Here is a 19,171-nt window from a genome sequence, read left to right on the forward strand (position 1 = left end):
GTCTCGTACTTGTTTTTGTATTTATCTCAACCGGTTAATTGGTGCATCTAAGCAGACCATAGCAGTCTGGTTGATGACTACTTATGCTGTGACAGCTGGAATAACCTCGAGGCCTCCTGCTGACTTAAGCAGTGAGGCGTGTGTAGAAGGTGCATGGATGGACAGATGTTGTTGAACAAAAAAACAGAAAAAAAATGTCAGAAGGGATGTAGGTAAAAATTCTGCAAGCCACCAGATGATTCAATTCAAAATTTTCAAATGATTATAATCTTACTTTTTGTTCAGTATCCCTCTGAAAAACATTAATTAAGCTTTAAAATTTACCAAAATATGCAAAGCATTTATTGGAGGATTTGGCAAAAAGTGTACTTTTCTCACTGCAAAAATGTATTACATTACGTATGAATGCTTAAAGCTGCTGAAAATACGGAGACCTTGGATGACAAAAACATTTGAGTCATCAGTATGAAGTTGTTTGGAGATTCTGAGCCAAAGGAAGTGAGAGTTATGTAATTCACATCTTTTAAAAGCATATTATTTGGTCTAAGCTTTTGTCTTCGCTTGTTTTGCCTCACTGTTGTAACTCCCCTCATTCTGTTACAACCCACCCGGGTAGCTGGATAGGTCGTAACAGAGGACCGCCATGTGTTTGACTTTACCACTTTAAAACTGTGTCATACCGGCACGATTGTGATGTCATATGTAGTAAAAAGTGTGGACATTTTATGTAAAAGCTCCAAAACTCATTGAGTTCCAAGCAGTGAAGCAAAAAGTGTTGCAACCATAGCCAGTCTCACCCTATTGAATCTAAATAAAAAAGTCATAGTTTACAATGAAATGGAATCCCATACAACTGCCTCTTGGTGATGCTTCAACGTACAATAAGATGAGAAATTTTACCGCCATCACGAACTCTGGTTCATATTCAACATTTTTCCTCATCTACATCTGCCTTAAAAACTTTAAAACTCCAGCGCCTAAAGGGTTAAATTGAATCATTTCTGCAATTAAGCCTTGTAAAGCTCTCATTCTTCATAGGTCTAGGTTGAAACTAACACAGAGCATCCATAGAATTTTTATGGGCTGGATGTACAGTAAATTTCTTTACAGGATTTGACTCTTTCGCAACCAGATTTGGCCAACGTGAAGCTGCAGTTTTATCTGCAACTTATTTTGCTTTTGTAAAAAATATGGAAAATTGCAACCACAGATGTTGCTGAAAAATGTACTTGACGTCTTTTAAAAAGACATTGGCCAAATATGGATCCTGTCCCTCCCAGTCCACCTTCATGCACAGTAATAAAAGCATGTTAACACACAATAAACAAACCAAACACCAGCGCATTGTTTAATGCGCTGGTGGAATCTTTGCTCCAGATTCCTTTGCTCGAGATTCCTTTGCTCGAGGGTTTTCAGCTGCTTACAGAGTTTGCATGCCAAGGAATAGTTTGTTGAGAGATGCATGACTAAAAAATGGACTTAATGTTGCTCTGTAGCTTCCATTAGACTGAAATTAGTACTTTGCAGAGCAGATATTCATTTCTAAAGCTGAACCCAGTCTCATCCCCCTTACCTGCCGTGCAGAGACCACATTAAAACTGGTGGTATTGGCTTTAGATTCAAACAAGTACTCGAGCCTGTTTGTATCCAAATGTACTGGCTCAAGACCCGCCCAGATAGTCTGCCTCCCAAAGCGCGTCATCCTGGGAAGCGGGGCTAGATTCTGTAGTTCCCTCCAGTGCAGCTTCAGGGTGTTGCTTTTAACGTTTGCACCTGTAGGGTAAGCTAAAGGTAACGGTGGGGCTAGAGGGGGAAGTGGAGGAGGTGCCGGCGGGCCTTGGGAGCTTGTTTTTGGCTCTTTTGACTTAAGGGTTTCCTCATCCTCTCCGCCGTCGTCCTCATCCCATAAATCTGAAAAATCCAAGGTGTTCAGACAAAGACGTGCAGCTGGTTTTACGATAGAATCCCAGGACTGGTCAAAATCCCAGTTCAGATCCGACTCCTTCATTGATTCGTCAGAGCTGTCTGTCACTCAAAAGAAAACAAAAAAAAAGAAGTCCTGTAGCATTAACCTGATAAAAACAGGTTATAATTGCTTCCAAAAAGCACTTTTCTTCCTCATAATCCAAAGCAAAGGTCTTTCAAAGCATGTTTCTTTCAACTGTCACGTCCCACATGAAAGCAAAATTCCCTTCTCTCCTTGTTTTCTCTTCTCACAGCGCAGTCAACCTCCATCTCACAGAAAACACAACTCCATCTGAAAATCTATGGATGCTCTGCCTCACTTGTCCACCACAGAAGCGCATAGCTCACACGCCCAAATCCCAACTTCTGAGCCACCTCTGGTTGTTCTCTCTGGAGCGTAACCTGCAATTGCCTCGGGGTTGCCGTGTTGATCCCTCAGATCTAAAATGACAAGAAGCTTCTGATCCAAGAGTTCACCGCTGACCTGTGTGTGCGCCAAAAACCTGCAACCTCAGTGAAAAGGGAAGAATTCTTGCGATTTCTGATGGTTTGTGTTTAGTCCTGACTGTAGATCTGATGAGAAAATCCAAGGAATGCTTTTCTACAGTTCTTAATATCCAAAATAACATGTCTCTGTAGTGGCTAAGCTAACCCTGACTGTTGTCTCCCTCTGACTTTCTGGATCTGACAGCCAGTGAGAGTTTCACTTAAGAGAGCAAAGAGGGAAAAAAGATGCATGGATGCATCAGTTTTGGTTTATTTGAGTTGCACCCTTTCCCTTAATTTCCTTATCGAGGCTGCATCTCCTGTTTGTATTGCTAGTGGTGTATATACAAACCTCTCTATCTGCTTCTGAAGATCTGTTCCTTCCCTGCTCTTTCAGCCCCCCCCCCCCCCCCCCCCCCCCCCACTGCCTTCCTACCATCACATAAAGGGGAATGATAGACCAAAATTTGCCTTCATAGACGCTTCTGAATGGCATTTCAGCAGTCAATGGCGTTGAATGAAAGCATATCTTAAAACTGTAATGGATGATTCCTGTTGCGACCCTCTACAACACATTAAGGTAAAAATGAACGAAAGACAATATTTCTCAGTCTTGAAAAGTCTTCAAAGCACACAGCAAACGGCTGTTCTCAGGGGTTACTTGCATGGTCCACATGCAGCCTTAATGAGGATCCCTCCCTCGGCCATTAAGTCTCTCCCAATTACGCTTTATCTCACTCAGTGGCCCTGCTGTCTGCAGGCGGCAGTGGGGCTCTTGGGAGATTTCAGCCAAAATGAGCTCTATTTGCATATTTGTTTATCAACGGGGGGTTTTAAAGTCTGATGGAAAATATACAGAAAATGCTTGTTTTTGGAAACTTTGAAATTTAGGGGACCAAAAAAAAAAACTTTTCAACTGTCGGACATTTGTCTTTTTTTTTTTTTTTTTTTTTTTTTTTTTACAAACTATGAAGATATATGTTGTTATCTGTTCAAACTAGTTAGAAATTTTACATAAAATTGGCTTATTTCCAAACTACTTCCAGACAGGATCTCAGCCATCATAGCTGCAATGTTTTGGCAATGATGTGTCAGGCTCACCGGAACAGACAGAAACCCGCTGGGATTAAACAGTTCCAGACAATTTCCCTCGATGAACCTGACTGGGATGTTCCACCTCTCCTTCCTGTGTGTGTGTGTGTGTGTGTGTGTGTGATTGGGGATGTGAAAATAGAATATATGTACCTCTTTTCAGTTGCTCCTCTGTGCGTCTCAGCACAACTACTGACTGCAGTCTGACTCTCTAAGTGCCAAGATAAAGATCATGGTTGAAAAAACAAATTACAGTAACTGCTGTTTGAGGTCTTTTTTCACATCAAGGTCATGAAAACAAACTCCTCATTTCAGATCAGGACTGATATGCTAGATTAATGAAGGGGATATGGTTTTATGACTCATTTTGAAGCATGTTCAATGTTCATTTTACATTATGCTAATGTGAGTATCAGTTTGAATTGATGGGTCATTCATACTATGTATACAAGAAGTAAGATGCACTTTGAACTTTATCTCAGTTTCTCTATCAGACATAACAATACTGAACTGAGCTCAAACCACTAAACATTCAAGTAACTGAACGTCTCATTTTCCTCAAAGACAATAACATACCAGTGCACCACATTCTCATGCAACACATAGTCACTGCAACAATGCAGTGCAGCGGTGACAATGCTTTGTCGAGTAGGCAGGACTACTTGTTGGCAGCACTGACGGAATCACTTTTAAAGGTGGCCAAGTTAACATGTTGAAGTAGCTTTGAGCAAGATCTGTTCCTCACTTGTAAGACCCTTTAGATCAGGGGTGCCCAAACTTTTTGCCTCCAAGGGCCAAACTGAAAATGATCCAGTGAGCCACGGGCCAAACGCTGCAGCTTTAAGGATGAAACACAAGAAAATGCACAAAGTTATTTTAATTATTGTTCAATAGGAAATACAGTGGATTTTTTTTTCCCTATCTGGGCAGATTAAATTTTACATAAAAAAATCAATGTAGCACAATCAAGCCATAGTTAGAGGGGCAAGAAACAATAATTACAGCCACTAAACTTTAACCAAGTGCAACCTGTCAACAACCAAAAACAGTGCATGTGGAACAACGGGAGTTGTTGTTAGTTAGTGAAAAACATGAAGGTAATTTTTGGACATTACCAGTCTCTCCATGTTAGGTTTCACCTGGCTCACTGACAAGGTGATTGAGGTGTGAGTCAGTCAGGGTCCCTCTGAGTCTGGTCTCATTGGGGTTCATGACACTGAAAGTGTCTTTTCATCAAGCTGGTTTTGGCCCGTGGGCCCCAGTTTCGGCACCCCTGCTTTAGATGCTAAGTCAGTGCAACATGCTGTTGTTATTATGGTTGATCTAGGCTCATTTATCTGTTGATTCAGCTATATTACTTCCTGTCTTGAGCTGATGCATGAGAAACTGGGAAATGTCTGTCTTTAAGGTGCATTCTGGTTTGTCGCCTAATTTTTAAGCTGTCTTTTAACGGTGCACTTCACAAAATTAAGAACATTTTGGCGCCATGGTAGACAATTCAATCTTAAGTAACTGCACTCCCAATTGGGACACAACTTGTCCTCTCCCATGTTTGCTTGCTTGTTTTATTTGTTTAGCTTAAAAAGGTCAAAACAGCAGAATTTGCGTGTTGGCAGAAAAGAAATGGTGAGAAGAATAAGTGTTGGAAGACAGATCCGAAAGTTCACAATGCAGAAGCAGCGCTCAAATTCTGTTCTTCTGAACAATATTTCACTCAGACTGGATTCATTAGTTTAAATTGTATAAATCCCTTGAAGCAGCTGTTTTGCAATGAGTTGCTGCAAGAGCTGCTAATTTACAGAATAGAGTTGTGATGGATTCTGCAGAACAGATGGTAGTAAATATGGAATGATGACTGATTTTACTAGCTAGTGCTTGGCTGTAGTAAAACGTGTTTTATAAGGCCCTTGCTTGCAACAGGCATCCTCCATCAGATGAACAGAAAGGCCAAGATGAAAGCAGGGTTATCAAAATGTGGACTGCACACTATCAAGGCCCAGTATTAGTAGGAGCATTATAGAGGTAGCCATATTCTGGAAGGTTAGTCTTTACAAAGCTAACTCCTTATCTGATCAATGGTAAACCCCAACTGAGGGTGGCAAATGAAGGAGATGCTGGTGTTAGCATTAGAGAGAGTACCAGTATGCAAAAGTTGCTTAATACGGTTGGATTTGTTGGACCTTTGCATTGAGAACTTTGCAACACCAAAACTGAAAGCCTTCTGAATCGTGTGTTGTTCTTTGATTTTCTAGCATGCAAAAGCTAACTGGTTTAGTTGCTGCTTTAACATATCTTCTTTTCTATTTACTGGCAGATAGTGGGTGCTTCTTTCACCCAGTCTAAACTGGAGAAGTTGTTCCAGTCTAAACTTCTGCTATTAAGATACATAATGCTAAACTCTTTTACAAAAGACATATTTCATCTTACTGTGACTTCTTGGTGAAATAAACAAGAATAATAAAATAGAATCCTGTAAGTTCAGTCTGTTTCTTGTAAATACCATAAGTAGAAAGAAGCCATTTATTGTACTATGCAGGCTTCAATTATATCTATAGCTTTGGAATTGATATTGCATCTTGTGAGAAGAATGTGACCACCGTTTGATGCACAATAGTCGAAAAGCCTCTACGTTCACAACAACAGACAATTGTTCTTTTAGCTAAGGTGGCAAGAACAAGAAATAAGTTAATTTTGTCCTTATAATTCATGAGAAACTCGGCTGCAGAATGTCGGGGAAGTCCTCACAGGGTGCTGCCACTACACCAGGTGTGTGATGGGAATCAGACAGAAACAACAGCAGAGTGATAAAGGAAGAAATAGGTTTTGAGTCGATGAAGGAGGAGAAGAGAGAGGAGGAAGAGAAAAACATGTTGGAAGTGCTAGAGGAAGGGGATTTGTTACTATTCACAAATGCAAAGGATATCTTGATTAATTTACTACCCTAAAAATTACATTCTTCTTTTTTTTCTGCTTTTCTAGATGAATGAAACCCGCTTCTAATTTTTTACTAATAACACCGTAGTTTCTGGATACCTTATGAGGAAAATATTTTTCTCTTTTTCTTTTTAATTTATAGTAATTTGTCATTAATATATACAGATATTTCCCCTCATTAAATTACATGATAGCACAGTGTGCATTCATATCTTTATTTTCATTTCAACATTTTTTATTCTCTTTTCTTTTCCATAATATATTGGCAAATCCAAAAAACAACAACAGAAAATATACTGCAGAGTTACAACAACTACTACACAACCATTGTAGTACATTTCATGTAAAAAAGAAAAGAAAAGAAAACTGGAGTAGAAAGAAGAATTAATGTTAATAAACCTACCCCATCCTCATTTCAAAGTGAACCAACTAGATGGCATCATCTACGGCAAACACTAAGAACGAAACAAGGTACGAAATACTCTTTTTTTTTTATTTCTTTATTTTTATCAGTATTATTTGGATACAGTTTTAGAATGTACTCTTATGGCAAAATATGAAATGTGAACACAACTCATTAACATAATTACTTCAAAGAACTTTTTTATAAAATTCTAATACAATTATTCAGTTTATATTCAAACTATTTAATTTGCTTTTTTTTTTTTTTGTAAATGCAATTGAAGTTTAAATTCAATGAATGGATTTATTTTTTTAGAAGCCTCAAACGGAAGTCCCGCCTCCCGCTTTCCGCGCTTCCGATGTTGTCATGGGTACGTCACCAGTACGGCGCATTGGGTGAGTGAGCGCGCGCCTCCCGGACTGTAGCTGCCTGTCATCGCCCTGGCTGACATCACACAGAGGATTTGCCACAATGTCACACGTTCACACGCAGCGCGAGCTCATGGCTTCCCAGCGCCACAATGCGACGCATCACAGCATCCTACGGCTGGCTCTCTAAATACTCCATTCAGGCTTCTCTGCTCTCGGACTGCATGCTTTTAAGGTAAGATGGGTTACTCTGATCTTATTTTATTGTTATTAATACAATATCATGGCTTATCAGTCTGAATTGCTTTGGGTTTTGACTTTTGCTTGTGCATAAATATTTTTTATTCTTCAAGTTTGAAGCATTTAAAAGACATTTCTGCGTCTTTTCTCCATGTATAAAAGTTCTCGCCGCTGTCTAAACGTTGATTGTCGGACTATTACGTAATGACAGTGCGGACTGCCGAGCAGATGTTACATACTGAGAGAGGCTGTGATGAAAAATCTGATTCACGACACCGCTGTTTGTGTAAAAACAGCATCATTTTTACACCACTAACACCATCAAGGCTGTTGCCACACCACTGTGAGGAAATAAAATAAAAGTCTGCTTAAGTTCCAAAAATACAGGCACTACATGTTTTGGTAATTGCAGGGGAAATGGTTTAAAAGAGCAATATTGGTGCATGAATGTTGAGTTAACTTTGAGTTAAATGGGTGTATATGTAATTCATAAGCATAAGAATGAAGACATATAATGCTTGTGTGTCTCAGCAGGTCAATGTGAGTGTGTGAGACAGGTCAGAGGTCATGCTGCGGAGGGACTCCCACAGCTTCTTTACCTCCGGAGAGACATCTGACAATGACTGTGAGGTTGGATTTTTTTTAGATGTTTTTACTTTCTACGAGCTAAATGCTAAGTTAGACTGAAACTAGAGCGATTTATAATCCACAACAGCCAGGTGAAAGAAATGACAAGCAGGATGAGTCACTAGTTTTTTTTTCTTTTTTCTTTTTTTTTTTTTTTTTTTTTTTGATTAAAGGGTTTTTAAGCCTTCACAACTTCCACATCTGCAGTCTAATCAGCCTCCATTTTGGAGCACTCGAGAATATAAGTAGGTGGAAAAGGTTACAAGCCACATATTACATCACTAAAGCATTAAGAGATGCATGGCATAACTTCCACTAACATCTGAGAACCCAGTTAAGGCTCCACCAGAGCATTACTACCTTGTCTCTACCTTTGCCAGTATATTACTGGTTTGCATTAAAAAAAAAGGGATGAGAGGCTTTGAAAAGTCAACAGTTCATCCTCCCTGTCTTTTGTCTCCGTCTCAGGTGGGGGCGAGTTGTGAAGAGGTAGATATAGTGTGTCTGTGCGAGACTGGTCCCTGTACACTTTACTCAGAAGCACACACACCTACGCTGGTGAGTGCTCAGTGTTTCCATTTAAGTGTCTGTGGTGTTGATCAGCCCGCTTAGACTGTTCCTTTGTCTGTAATCAGGCTGTAAATACATGCCTCTTGGTTCTCACTGACCTCTTTGCATCCTTTTTTTTTTTACTGCTTTTCTTTCTTTACTCGATATTTTAAAGGAGCAGTCTCAGCTGTAATATTGTTTTCTGTTGTTAGGACACGCTGCTGTGTGAGCACTGTGGAAAAAACAGAGTCAAGATAACCAGGTACTCCGAGGGATATGGCACAGAGGTAATGGTTCCATTGACCTGAAACCTTGTAAGACTTTTGTTGTATGGGTTTAGATATTATTGACTGATAAAACGGAAAATGTCATTTTTACCACTTGTTACGACCCCTGATGGAGTTTGTCCAGGTGTACAAAGGGGTGGCAACATTAACAGAAGAAAACCAGGAAGATGTGCAAATGAAGGCTTTATTTAGGACCCACTAGTCCTTAAAAAGCATCAAAGCCCAGAAATCAAAAGCCAAAACAAACCCAACAACAGAAATATAAACCAAAGTTGGCACCAACCCAGCTGTAATCACAAAAGCGTCATGTCACAAACACCAAACAGTCAATCTCATTCACAGGCAGTGAATGAGTGGCAAGCTGTGGCACCAAGGCTCAACCAAAACACAGCTGCCAGGAACAAAGGTTGGTGACAGCCAGGTGTATTCAATCCCCCAGGTGATGATGGTTGGAATGATGATCTGCTAGATGACTGGCCATGGGCCGTAACACCATTGCACTGATAATGGTGCATAATTCAGAATTCACATGTTCAGCTCATAAATGATGTCAGATAAGATAAACACTGCTGTTGCACCTATAACAAACTCATGCATGTTGGGGTGGACGAAACCGCACATCACCGCAATCAAACTCTAATGCCGGGTGGACACTGTGCGATTTTAGAAATCTGACTGTCGGGGAAATGCTCCCATTGCACGACCGGGTTTGTCCCTCGTACTCTATTTGACCCTACGACATGTGTACTCATACTGTACGACTGCTGTCAGCCACGATTTTTGACAACCACGACTACTTGTCGGCGTCAGTCGGTGTGTGACGGCACAACGTGCTAGAGTGTGAACAACGAAAAACAAAGGTTCCTAGTTCCTATGACAACCACAGCGTGCCTGACAACAAGATGGCGAGCAGGCAGCAAGTTGTTGCAGTTGTGTGCGCTGTCTTGTGCGCTGAAACAGAATAAAAAAAAAGAAAACCTCATGTTCTCTCCATAGCTCTACTAATCTCTCTTCTAGCAGCCATGTCCACTGCACACATCTGAAGTTGGGGTTGCCCGTCATTGTTTAAAGCTCCACCGGTGTCTTCTGCGCAGGTGCGAACGTAGAATCGTGACGTAACACCACTCACACTGTACGAGCGACGGCGAAAATTTCTGACATGTCAGAAGTTTGAACGGGAGGTCGCAGCATCATCGTTAGAACGTTGCAGCAATTAATCCTTCCTCTTGAGTGTTCTCACACTGTACGGTTTACGACCTCCCGACCGGACATCCCGACGCTACGATGTTTCCACGATGACGCAGTGTGGTCTGCGACAGCAAAATCGTGGTGAAATTGCCTCAAATTTGCACAGTGTCCGCCCGGCATAACTGTCATACTGAGTACCTGCACTGGTATCTGGTGCAACAGCAACTCATTCAAGTTATCGTAGATGCCATCCATATGTTGTCCAGTCGAGTGTGAAAACAAGACAGGAGATCCAGATATTTCTTTTTATCATTTACCAAAAGCAGAAGAATGTCGTAAGAGATATTTTTAGTGATCAGTAGAGCTAATTGGACACTGACAAGTAGCTGCAAGTGTACATTTCTTATTAGGTGATATAAATGCAAGTTAGAAGAGCTAACTTTAGCAACTGCTAAGTGAGTTTGATGTCTTGTTAAATATAGAAAATGCCTGAGATTAGTCCATGGTGAAGCTTTTGGGAAGAAAAAGATGACAGCAGTGGCACCGTAGATAGTTTAAAAGGCCCACTGCTCTATTTTGACTTTAAAAATGTCCATTATTTTGACATCTGTTGACCTTTTGTGTGTCTGGTCAAACCAAGCGGCAACCTCCGGTGGGTAAAAGTGAAGCCTATGCGGAAGTGCTTAAAACTGCAGTTCTCCCTTCATCCACTAGGGCTCCAAAACAGAGCGAATCCTCATATAATTTGTCCATGTTGTCATGTTTTAACATGGGCCCATGTTAAAAAGGACAACTTCTCAGCAAAAATAAACATGTTTACAGTCTGGTTCAAAAATCCATTTTAGGTTTAAAGGGTCAGGTTTACCTTCATGACAGCTGTGGGGGGAGTGGATTTTTTCGAACTTGCCCGTTCAAAAGTAATTTAATCTCAAAATTTGGCATATTTGGGGCATGTCCTTTTGATTGACAGGTACCCGAGCTCCCGCTTCAAGTAAGAAGAACGCAGAACAGCCGCGGTTTTTAGTCGGTTAACAATGTGATTTAGGTTTAGACCGCTTACCTCCATTAGCTGGTTAGCTCCTCTTATCTCTGGGTTAGCTCGGTTAGCTCTTAGCCACAGGCAGCTCGGAGTTTACTAGATGTCATCATCCACCATGACACTCAGCCCCCTCTCAGTTCTACCTCTTTGCCCATATTAGTATTTTCTGGGCGAGATGACGCGCATGCCCCTGCTAAGATGGTGATGGTAGGAACCGCCCACCGAGCTTCAGTTCAACTCTTCAGAAACCTATGGGTGACTACAGAGTCTCCTTCCATCTTTTTATATACAGTCTATGGGTCAAACTGGTCCTGTGGAAACTCATTTTTGCTGCTGGCATCCATTGTCTTCCTCTTTTGGTCACTACCTATAGCTTGTGATGAGATGAGGGTCGGAAAGCAGAGGAAATGGTAAGTTGAGGCAGACTAATGCTGAGTTTGCATCACTGTAGACACCGCGGTCGACCTCCTTTTCCATCCAACTGTCACTCGTAAACAAGATCCTGAGATGCCAATCTTGAGGCGATGACTCCTATACAACCCAGATTGAGCTCCCCACTCTCTCTCAGTTAAGAACCATAGCCCAGAACTCATCCTGAGTGCCTTGCTCTCAGCTGGGAACCACTCCAGTTCCCCCAAAACTCAAGCAGCGTGTCAATACACTTTGCTGTGCAAAAGTCTCATGCCACCCTAAATTACATTTTGCTTTGAAGAAGCCACACCTTGAAATTCCTTGAAGTGGTCTTAAGCATTAGCTATTCAAACTACCTGAATGTGTTTCAATGTTTTTCTTCGGGTATTGACTGATTTTTCAATCCTCATGTTCTATATGAAAAAAAATTAAGTTTGGCTCAAGACTTTTACACGTAACTGTTTTCTAACCTAGATCAGGGGTGACCAAAGTCGGTCCCCGAGGGCCGCTGTCCTGCAGGTTTTGGCTACGGTTACATGATGTTTTTTTAAATTGGAATTAATAATTCGGAATTAAATAAGTTGGAATTAATGTATTCTCCTACGAGTTTACATGAAAATGATAATCCCAAATGAACGTTTACATGAAACATTTCCTCACTTAATTCCTCTTTAGAGCGGCGGGTTGGGAAGGGTTCTGATTGGACAGAGGGTGCACGTGACGTATACCGGAAAAAAACAAAGTTGGCTCCCTGCTTCCTGTCTTTTCAGTCGTAACTTGTAAAAACTACGTAATAAGCACCAGTTTTGCCACCATTTTTATTATATATTTGAAGTACCAGCTTAACCCGAGCATGCTACTACAACCGAGAAGGAACAGAATGATAGACAGCTGAACACAGGAGGCAAAGCAACGCGTGTCATTGGGACAGAACAGGGTAACGAGCATTAAATTAAATTAATTCCAGAGCGACTGGAATTAATTTAGAGCAGAATTAAGGTTTACATGACAGAGGAATTAAACAGTTCGGAATTAAAATGCAAATAAACCAGCCACTTACATCGGAATTAAGTTTAATTCCGAATAGATATTTGCATTAGGAATTAAGTGTTTACATGGTTGTTTTTCAGTAGTTTAAAGTGGAATTAACTTTTATTCGGAAGTAAACAGGAATTAAAACTCTCATGTAAATGCACGGACTGTATCTCTGCTCCAACACACATAGCGTCCATTAAATAGATTCAACAGCCAATAAAGTTCTGCACAATGAGTGTTTAGTTGGAGTCAAGTATGTTGGAGCAGGGAAACCTGCAGGACTGTGGCCAGACACCCCTGACACAGATGGTAAAAGAATCAGAAAACTAAACTTTTTAACACAGATGTCATCCTGAATTTCCTTTTTCACTGACTTTACGATAAACCTTGAGAGCAGCTAAGCTAAAGTGATAATAACTTCACCTTTTGGGATGATGTTCTTGAGAAGGTTGATGTCGTGGAGATATAAATAGGAGGTTATTTATATGATCTCTGAGCTCATTCATCACCTTATGGACAGAGGCGTCAGCTGATTCATGCATAATAACAATAGTGACATAACAAGAAGTGACACATGGTCACACTCACACAGACAGATGCCATCACTAAGTGATGCTTTTGCTTAACTAACTGTGATGATAAATGATGAATCACCTGGATTTTGTTGAACAAGTACAAAATACAAAGTGTTTAATATCACATTGTGCGTTTGTGTTTGCCTTTGTTGCAGGAGGAGTGCGTATTATCCGACCCTCAGGGAGAAAGTGACGCAGATGCTGATATAGAGGACACAGACTGCAGGTGTGATGTGGGCAAGCGCTTTGCTTTTCCACTGGTTCTTTCCTTCCACTGCTTCTGACCTTTTTGCCTGATTGGTTCAGACTCCACGAGCCCGGTTCTCTCCAGCGAATCAGCTCACGGAGGCGCAAGCGTCCTCGGGTGGCGCGTCAAGACACCACGGAGAGCGAAGACGACGGTGGGCGGAGTCACAGATCTCATCGTTGGAATCTCCGGCTGAGTCCTGACAGAGCACACAGCAGGACCATACTGGAGGTAACACCCCCCAAAAGTGATCTGATTGTTCTACCTAATACCAATGAAGCACTTGTGATATCTGTTAATGGTATCTACAGAGGTCATGCCACGCTTTTTGCCCATTCTGGTGCGTGTGTTATAAAGTTTTGAGTAGATGTATTAAGCATGCAAACTTACAAAGTCTTAAAAGGCGTTACAACCACATATTTTTTACTTCTACACACTGTACATTTGCATAAAGCCTGCGAGGCAGTTTTTCCTCGGTGCCCTTAACCAAAGACTGTTACTGAAGCTAGAGGGTGGTCCGTGTACGTTCAGGCAATTCGTTCTTTCGTTTCAAACCAAAATCGAAAAAACTGAAATACCATGTATTTTTGTTTTTTCCATTTACAATCAAAAAAATGGAAAAACATCGTCAATTTTTGTGTTCCAAAGACAAACAACGAGAAAAATTTAATGAAAAAACAGCCTTTTGCCTTTTTTTTTATTTTGGCGATTCCTTTGATAAATTTTCCTTCTGAATTGGTAGACAAGGAACAGGAAACAGATGACCTGGAAGTTAGATTAAATATTTCAAAATAAAACCCAACAAAAGCACTTATAATTGCGCAAGAATATTGGATAATGTTTATATATAAATAACTGCGTTAGAACACAAAAATTGGCGCTGTTTTTCTGTATTTCCATTTTTGATTGTCAATGGAAAAAAACGAAAGTCAGTGGTATTTCGTTTTTTTCAATCTTGGTTTGAAACGAAATAACGAATTTTCTGAACGTACACGGATCCTAGAGCTGATTGATCACCTTCTTCATGTTTAGGTGATTATTATCAACAAGGTAAAGAAATATCCCTCATATCAATACATGCATTAGATTTCTTCTGTTTAGCAGTCAGTATTAAAATAACTCCTCTGCTCGCCTCATCTATTAGCACTACAGCTCAACATCCATTATTTTTCCTCTTCTTTCAGTTTCCATTGTAGGTAGTACCGCTTAACTGATGATGTTAAATGCTTACTGATAATGACACTGTAGGCCTTCTTGTTACATGAGCCAAAGCGAACTGAACTGATGTTATGTGACGATGTGGAAACTCTGCAGACTTTTGCACAATAATTGCTGGGTAAGGCTCCAGCTTCCTGTGACCCTAAATTGTCCTAAGCAGTTAAAAAAATGAATGAATGAAGAAAACTCTGCAGAACTGACTCCAGTACTGATTTGGAACCGGTTCGGTCTGTTTTGATTGCAGACAAGAATACAAAAAAAAGCCTTTTTACTGCTGGGGCAGGGGCTGGAGGCAGGTTCTGGAGACCACCAGCCAAGCTCAGTGTTAAGAATGCCATGGTCAAGCATATAAAACCAACCTATTTTTTAATTTGCTTAATACAAAAAGTTACTTTTAAGGAAAACGGATACAGATGTGAATATGCATTTGGAAATACCCGTCGGCATGACTGAGAGCATTCCCAGACACCGACTACTGTTTTAAACAGTGTTTTAAAGCTGCACTGCTGATATTAACAGAACAGTTTGCAGGAAAAACAAGACAAACACTGTTATCTGTTGTTTTTGTGAAAATAAACTTTCCTTTCCAGAAATGCAGAACACACAGGAGGAAGAGATTTGTAAAGTTATGTAATGATGTGGCTCTAAGGCTCGTCAGTCTGTAGAAAGTCAAACGAGGCCATGGCGAGAACCTACTTAAAACTGGCTCTATAACTAGCTCTGACTGTGAGCTGGAAGAGTTTTGCCTGAAAAGAGATAAGAGGATCATCATCTCTTGTGAAATAAAACACACCTCCTTGTTTCATGAAGCTGTTGAAAGTCAGTACGTGCTTGTAAAAATATATCCAGATATATCACATGCTGCATTCTTTACTAATGGATACTTAATACATACATGTTTGTCAATTGTGAATATTGATTTACAGATTGATCCTTGTGCCTTCCAATGGGTTGAGTTCCGTGTGTAGTCGTGAAAGATCATTTCCCAACATTTTATCTTCAGACCCTTCATTCAACTCATTCAGTGATGTTAGTCTCTACTCCTAATTTTTAAGTAGCAAGATCATTGTAATATAATAAAATGCACACACACTCACCCACACACAAACACACACAGAAGTTGTGTGTCTCATCTCTGTATCCACAGCTTTTATACACTGCACTGATAAACAGCTGATCCCACCCACAGTGAGAGATGCTGTTTAGAATCAAAGAACAAAGCATGCAAAGCTGTGCTGAGTCGATCCGTACTATACGATACTATACCATGCACTGGAAAGGTGTTACCAGTGTATTAACTCCTTCACCCTTCTCCTCAGCCCATCTCCTCTGCTTAGTCTTCACTCAGCTCCTCTCAGCACCTACATTTCTCTACAAGTGATCATTTTACATGAAAACCTATGACTTTGGACTTAGTTTTACGGAGATTTTTCGTCAGCTATGTTTTCCACAACACCCCTCATTGTGAACACAGTCAATTGGGTTTCAGATTGGATTTCTCTTGTAGGCAAAATGAGTTATGAGTTTAACTGGTCCACATTGCGAAAATCCCACACTGCAGATGTAATACTGAGGTAATATGATGGTCACGTAAACTCACCCGCTGATTGACACTGCCGCAACTTCTTGCATTCAGATAAGGAGACATGGACAAGACGACTTACTGAAGTTTAAAGTGAACATCATAATGAAGATGAAAGGGGATTTTAGTCATTTTGAATGTGGATTCATATATCCATCCTGCCTTTTATCAGCCATTTTGGCTGACAGATGTGTAATGGTGTGGAGGATATCTTCATGGCACACTTTGGGATCCTTAGTACCAACTACACCAAGCATGGTTTAAACCTCACAGCCTATTGTTGCTGACCGTGTCCATCCCTATGTGACTACAGTGTAGCATCTACTGATGGATACTCCCAGCAGGATAATGCACCATGTCACAAAGCTCATATAATTTCCAACTAGTTTCTTGAACATCACAATGAGTTCACTATACTCCTCCGGCCTCCACAGTCATCACATCTCAACATGGCATCTTTGGAATGTGGTGGCACATCTTATCATGGATGTGCTGCCAACAAATCTGCAGCGATTGTGTGATGTTGTTGTGTCAATATGGAACTAAATGCCTGAGGATTTTTTCTAATACCTTGTTGAATCTATGCCACCAAAAAGGAAAAAAGTTCTGAAGGAAAAGCATTAAACCTTGTACTAGCAAAGTGGACCTTCTGAAAAAAAAGTGGCCAAAGACTGTATGTAATCTTTTTGGTTCGACTATATTGGACTACATTTGTTTTGTGACGTGTTAAGGTTCTACATTGATCTATGCACACGTTCTGCAGCAGTCTTCCAAAAACACAGGTCTACATGTTATTGCATTCTTTTGCCACAGGGGGGCGTTGGTGAGAAAACGAAAACAGCTTTAAATGTACGTCCTTTGCTTTCTTTTTCTGTCATTATTATAAAGCAAAATTTATCATGGAAAAACTTTTACTTTGAGCTGAAAGTTTGATTAAAGTACTCAACAAATCTAAGCTGATCATTAAATTTGAGACTTTTACGCTTAATGGTTCCAAAAGCAAAACAGATAGGGACTGTGTATACTCTTTTGGTTGACAGTTATTTTAGATACTTAAATATTTATACTTAATTATTTATACTTTTTTTTTTTTTAAAAAGTATTTTTTTTTCCTGTCTTTTAGGAGAGTGTATCACAAGTCAGGCCACTCGTGATCTGTAGGCCAAATGTCGAGAACCAGAAGAGTCCAGCGGAATTGCCGCGAAGCTCCAAGCAGATGTTCGTGTGGCAGTCATCACTCTCTCTATCTTTTACCCTCCTCCTTTTGCTGCCGATCTCTCTCTCCTTCATCATTTTCATTGTGTCATTTCTCTTACTGTGGGCCAGTGCATGATGTGACTAAACTACAAGAAAACCAGACACCTCAAACGCTATAGTGCATATATTTTCCAACAGTACCAGATCAACTACAGTAAACATAGTCTGAATAATGGTTTTGTCCAAAATGCTGGAAGAAATTTAGCTTTTCTCAAAACCAAAAAGTACACAGGTTGAGCTTTAAAATAAAGTCTGTCATAGTACACTCGTCCGCTTCCAGCCAGAATCTTCTCATGATGAACAAACTCAGTGCTTGATGCTGACATAAAATCTCATCATAAGTCTCACCTTCTCACCCCCTCTTTTATAAAAATAGCCCTCTCATTCTGCTCCCACTTCTAATGAGCCACATCAGTGACCCATGGAGGGAGAAGTTTCAGGGATGTGCAGGTACTATCAGAAATGTAAGGAAAAAGGACAAATCAGGCTTCAAAACCACAGAAACCAACGTGAAAGAAGATGCTGCTGCACTATGCAATCCCTCCGTCCTGCTGTGGCATCTTGACTGCTGCTGTCCCCTGTCTTTGGTGCTGTCATCAGCTTCTTGGCCCCCCTTTTCTTCTCTGAGGAATATACTTTGTTAATGCAGGGACTTGTGGCTCTAAAATACAGTGTGACCTAATTTAAAAGGCGATAGCAGCAGAGATCTGATACAGCTCCTGTCATGTATAATCTACTGGACATCTGTTCGTTTAATTAATGGATTACAAGGATTATTTTACTTGTTGCATACTGATTTAAAAACAGGTCCATCCTTCTTTTTCTTCCTGGCTCCACATGTGTATGTTTATAGTTGAATAAGCTGATCTTGGCATAAAATGAGCTTTAGTGAAATCTACTGTAATTGTGTTAAAGTGATTACACAGTCCTACAGTTGGTCTTATTTATGTCTCTGTTTATAAATTATTATTGTTTAAAAGAACTCAGCTTGACAATCAGTCATGCTACTTATTTCAAGCTGAAATAACTAGTAAAAGCCATTTTGGCTACTGTGTAGTGTCTTTTCTGTTATGTTTGTTTTTTAAGTTTTTAAATTTAGATGTTCTTTTTTTGCTTGCACAGAAATGTTCATTAGAAATTATATTCATGTTGTACAGTATTTACTTATTTGTTTGTAAGCTCTTTTATCCTCCTGCTTGCTGTATTGTTTTCTTAAATCTCAATGTTTTTCCCTCTGTTGTATGTGTATGTCATCTTTGTGTTTCATGAGGCAATAGAAGTTCAATAAAACTAGATTGTATTTTGTCAAAAAATAACAACTTTCCTGTATTTTACCAGCCTGGAAAAGCAAAAGATTGAGGGTATTTGATTAGTTGCAGTTTACCAATTTACCATTAGATGTCACCAATCAAAAGGTGCAATGTTGACTGATCATTACTGTAGCCACGTTTGCACTGGTTTCTTTTGACATACAATTAAAAGCGCCACTTTGGATGAATTTTATGAAAGACGACAAAACTTGAGAAGAAGGAATGGAAAACATGATGGGTCGTGATGTGAGCATGTTGCAAGAGATTGCTTAAATGATCATGTATTTTTGTTTTAAACTGATATACTTCTTAATGACTAAAGATCTCCCTTTACTTGGTTAGATTAATTTTTCAATCC

At 40.0% G+C, this 19,171-nt stretch overlaps 1 protein-coding gene across 2 annotated transcripts; it reads left to right on the top strand.

Annotated features, from left to right (window-relative positions):
* The first annotated feature begins 7,338 nt into the window (after positions 1–7,338).
* On the top strand, positions 7,339–18,768 carry LOC306769427 (uncharacterized protein). Of its 2 annotated transcripts, none has more exons than XM_079258020.1 (7): positions 7,339–7,483; positions 8,020–8,118; positions 8,584–8,673; positions 8,877–8,951; positions 13,355–13,425; positions 13,506–13,677; positions 17,370–18,768. In XM_079258020.1, exons 2-7 carry the CDS (start codon positions 8,056–8,058, stop codon positions 17,577–17,579), a joined length of 681 nt encoding a protein of 226 aa, XP_079114146.1. In that variant the 5' UTR covers positions 7,339–7,483; positions 8,020–8,055; the 3' UTR covers positions 17,580–18,768. The 2 variants fall into 2 exon arrangements, with proteins under 2 accessions (XP_079114146.1, XP_079114147.1); XM_079258021.1 differs by having other exon boundaries at positions 8,023–8,118.
* Positions 18,769–19,171: the final 403 nt, after the last annotated feature.

This window comes from Telmatherina bonti, assembly GCF_933228915.1.
Source record: "Telmatherina bonti genome assembly, chromosome: 18".
NCBI lineage: Eukaryota > Metazoa > Chordata > Actinopteri > Atheriniformes > Telmatherinidae > Telmatherina > Telmatherina bonti.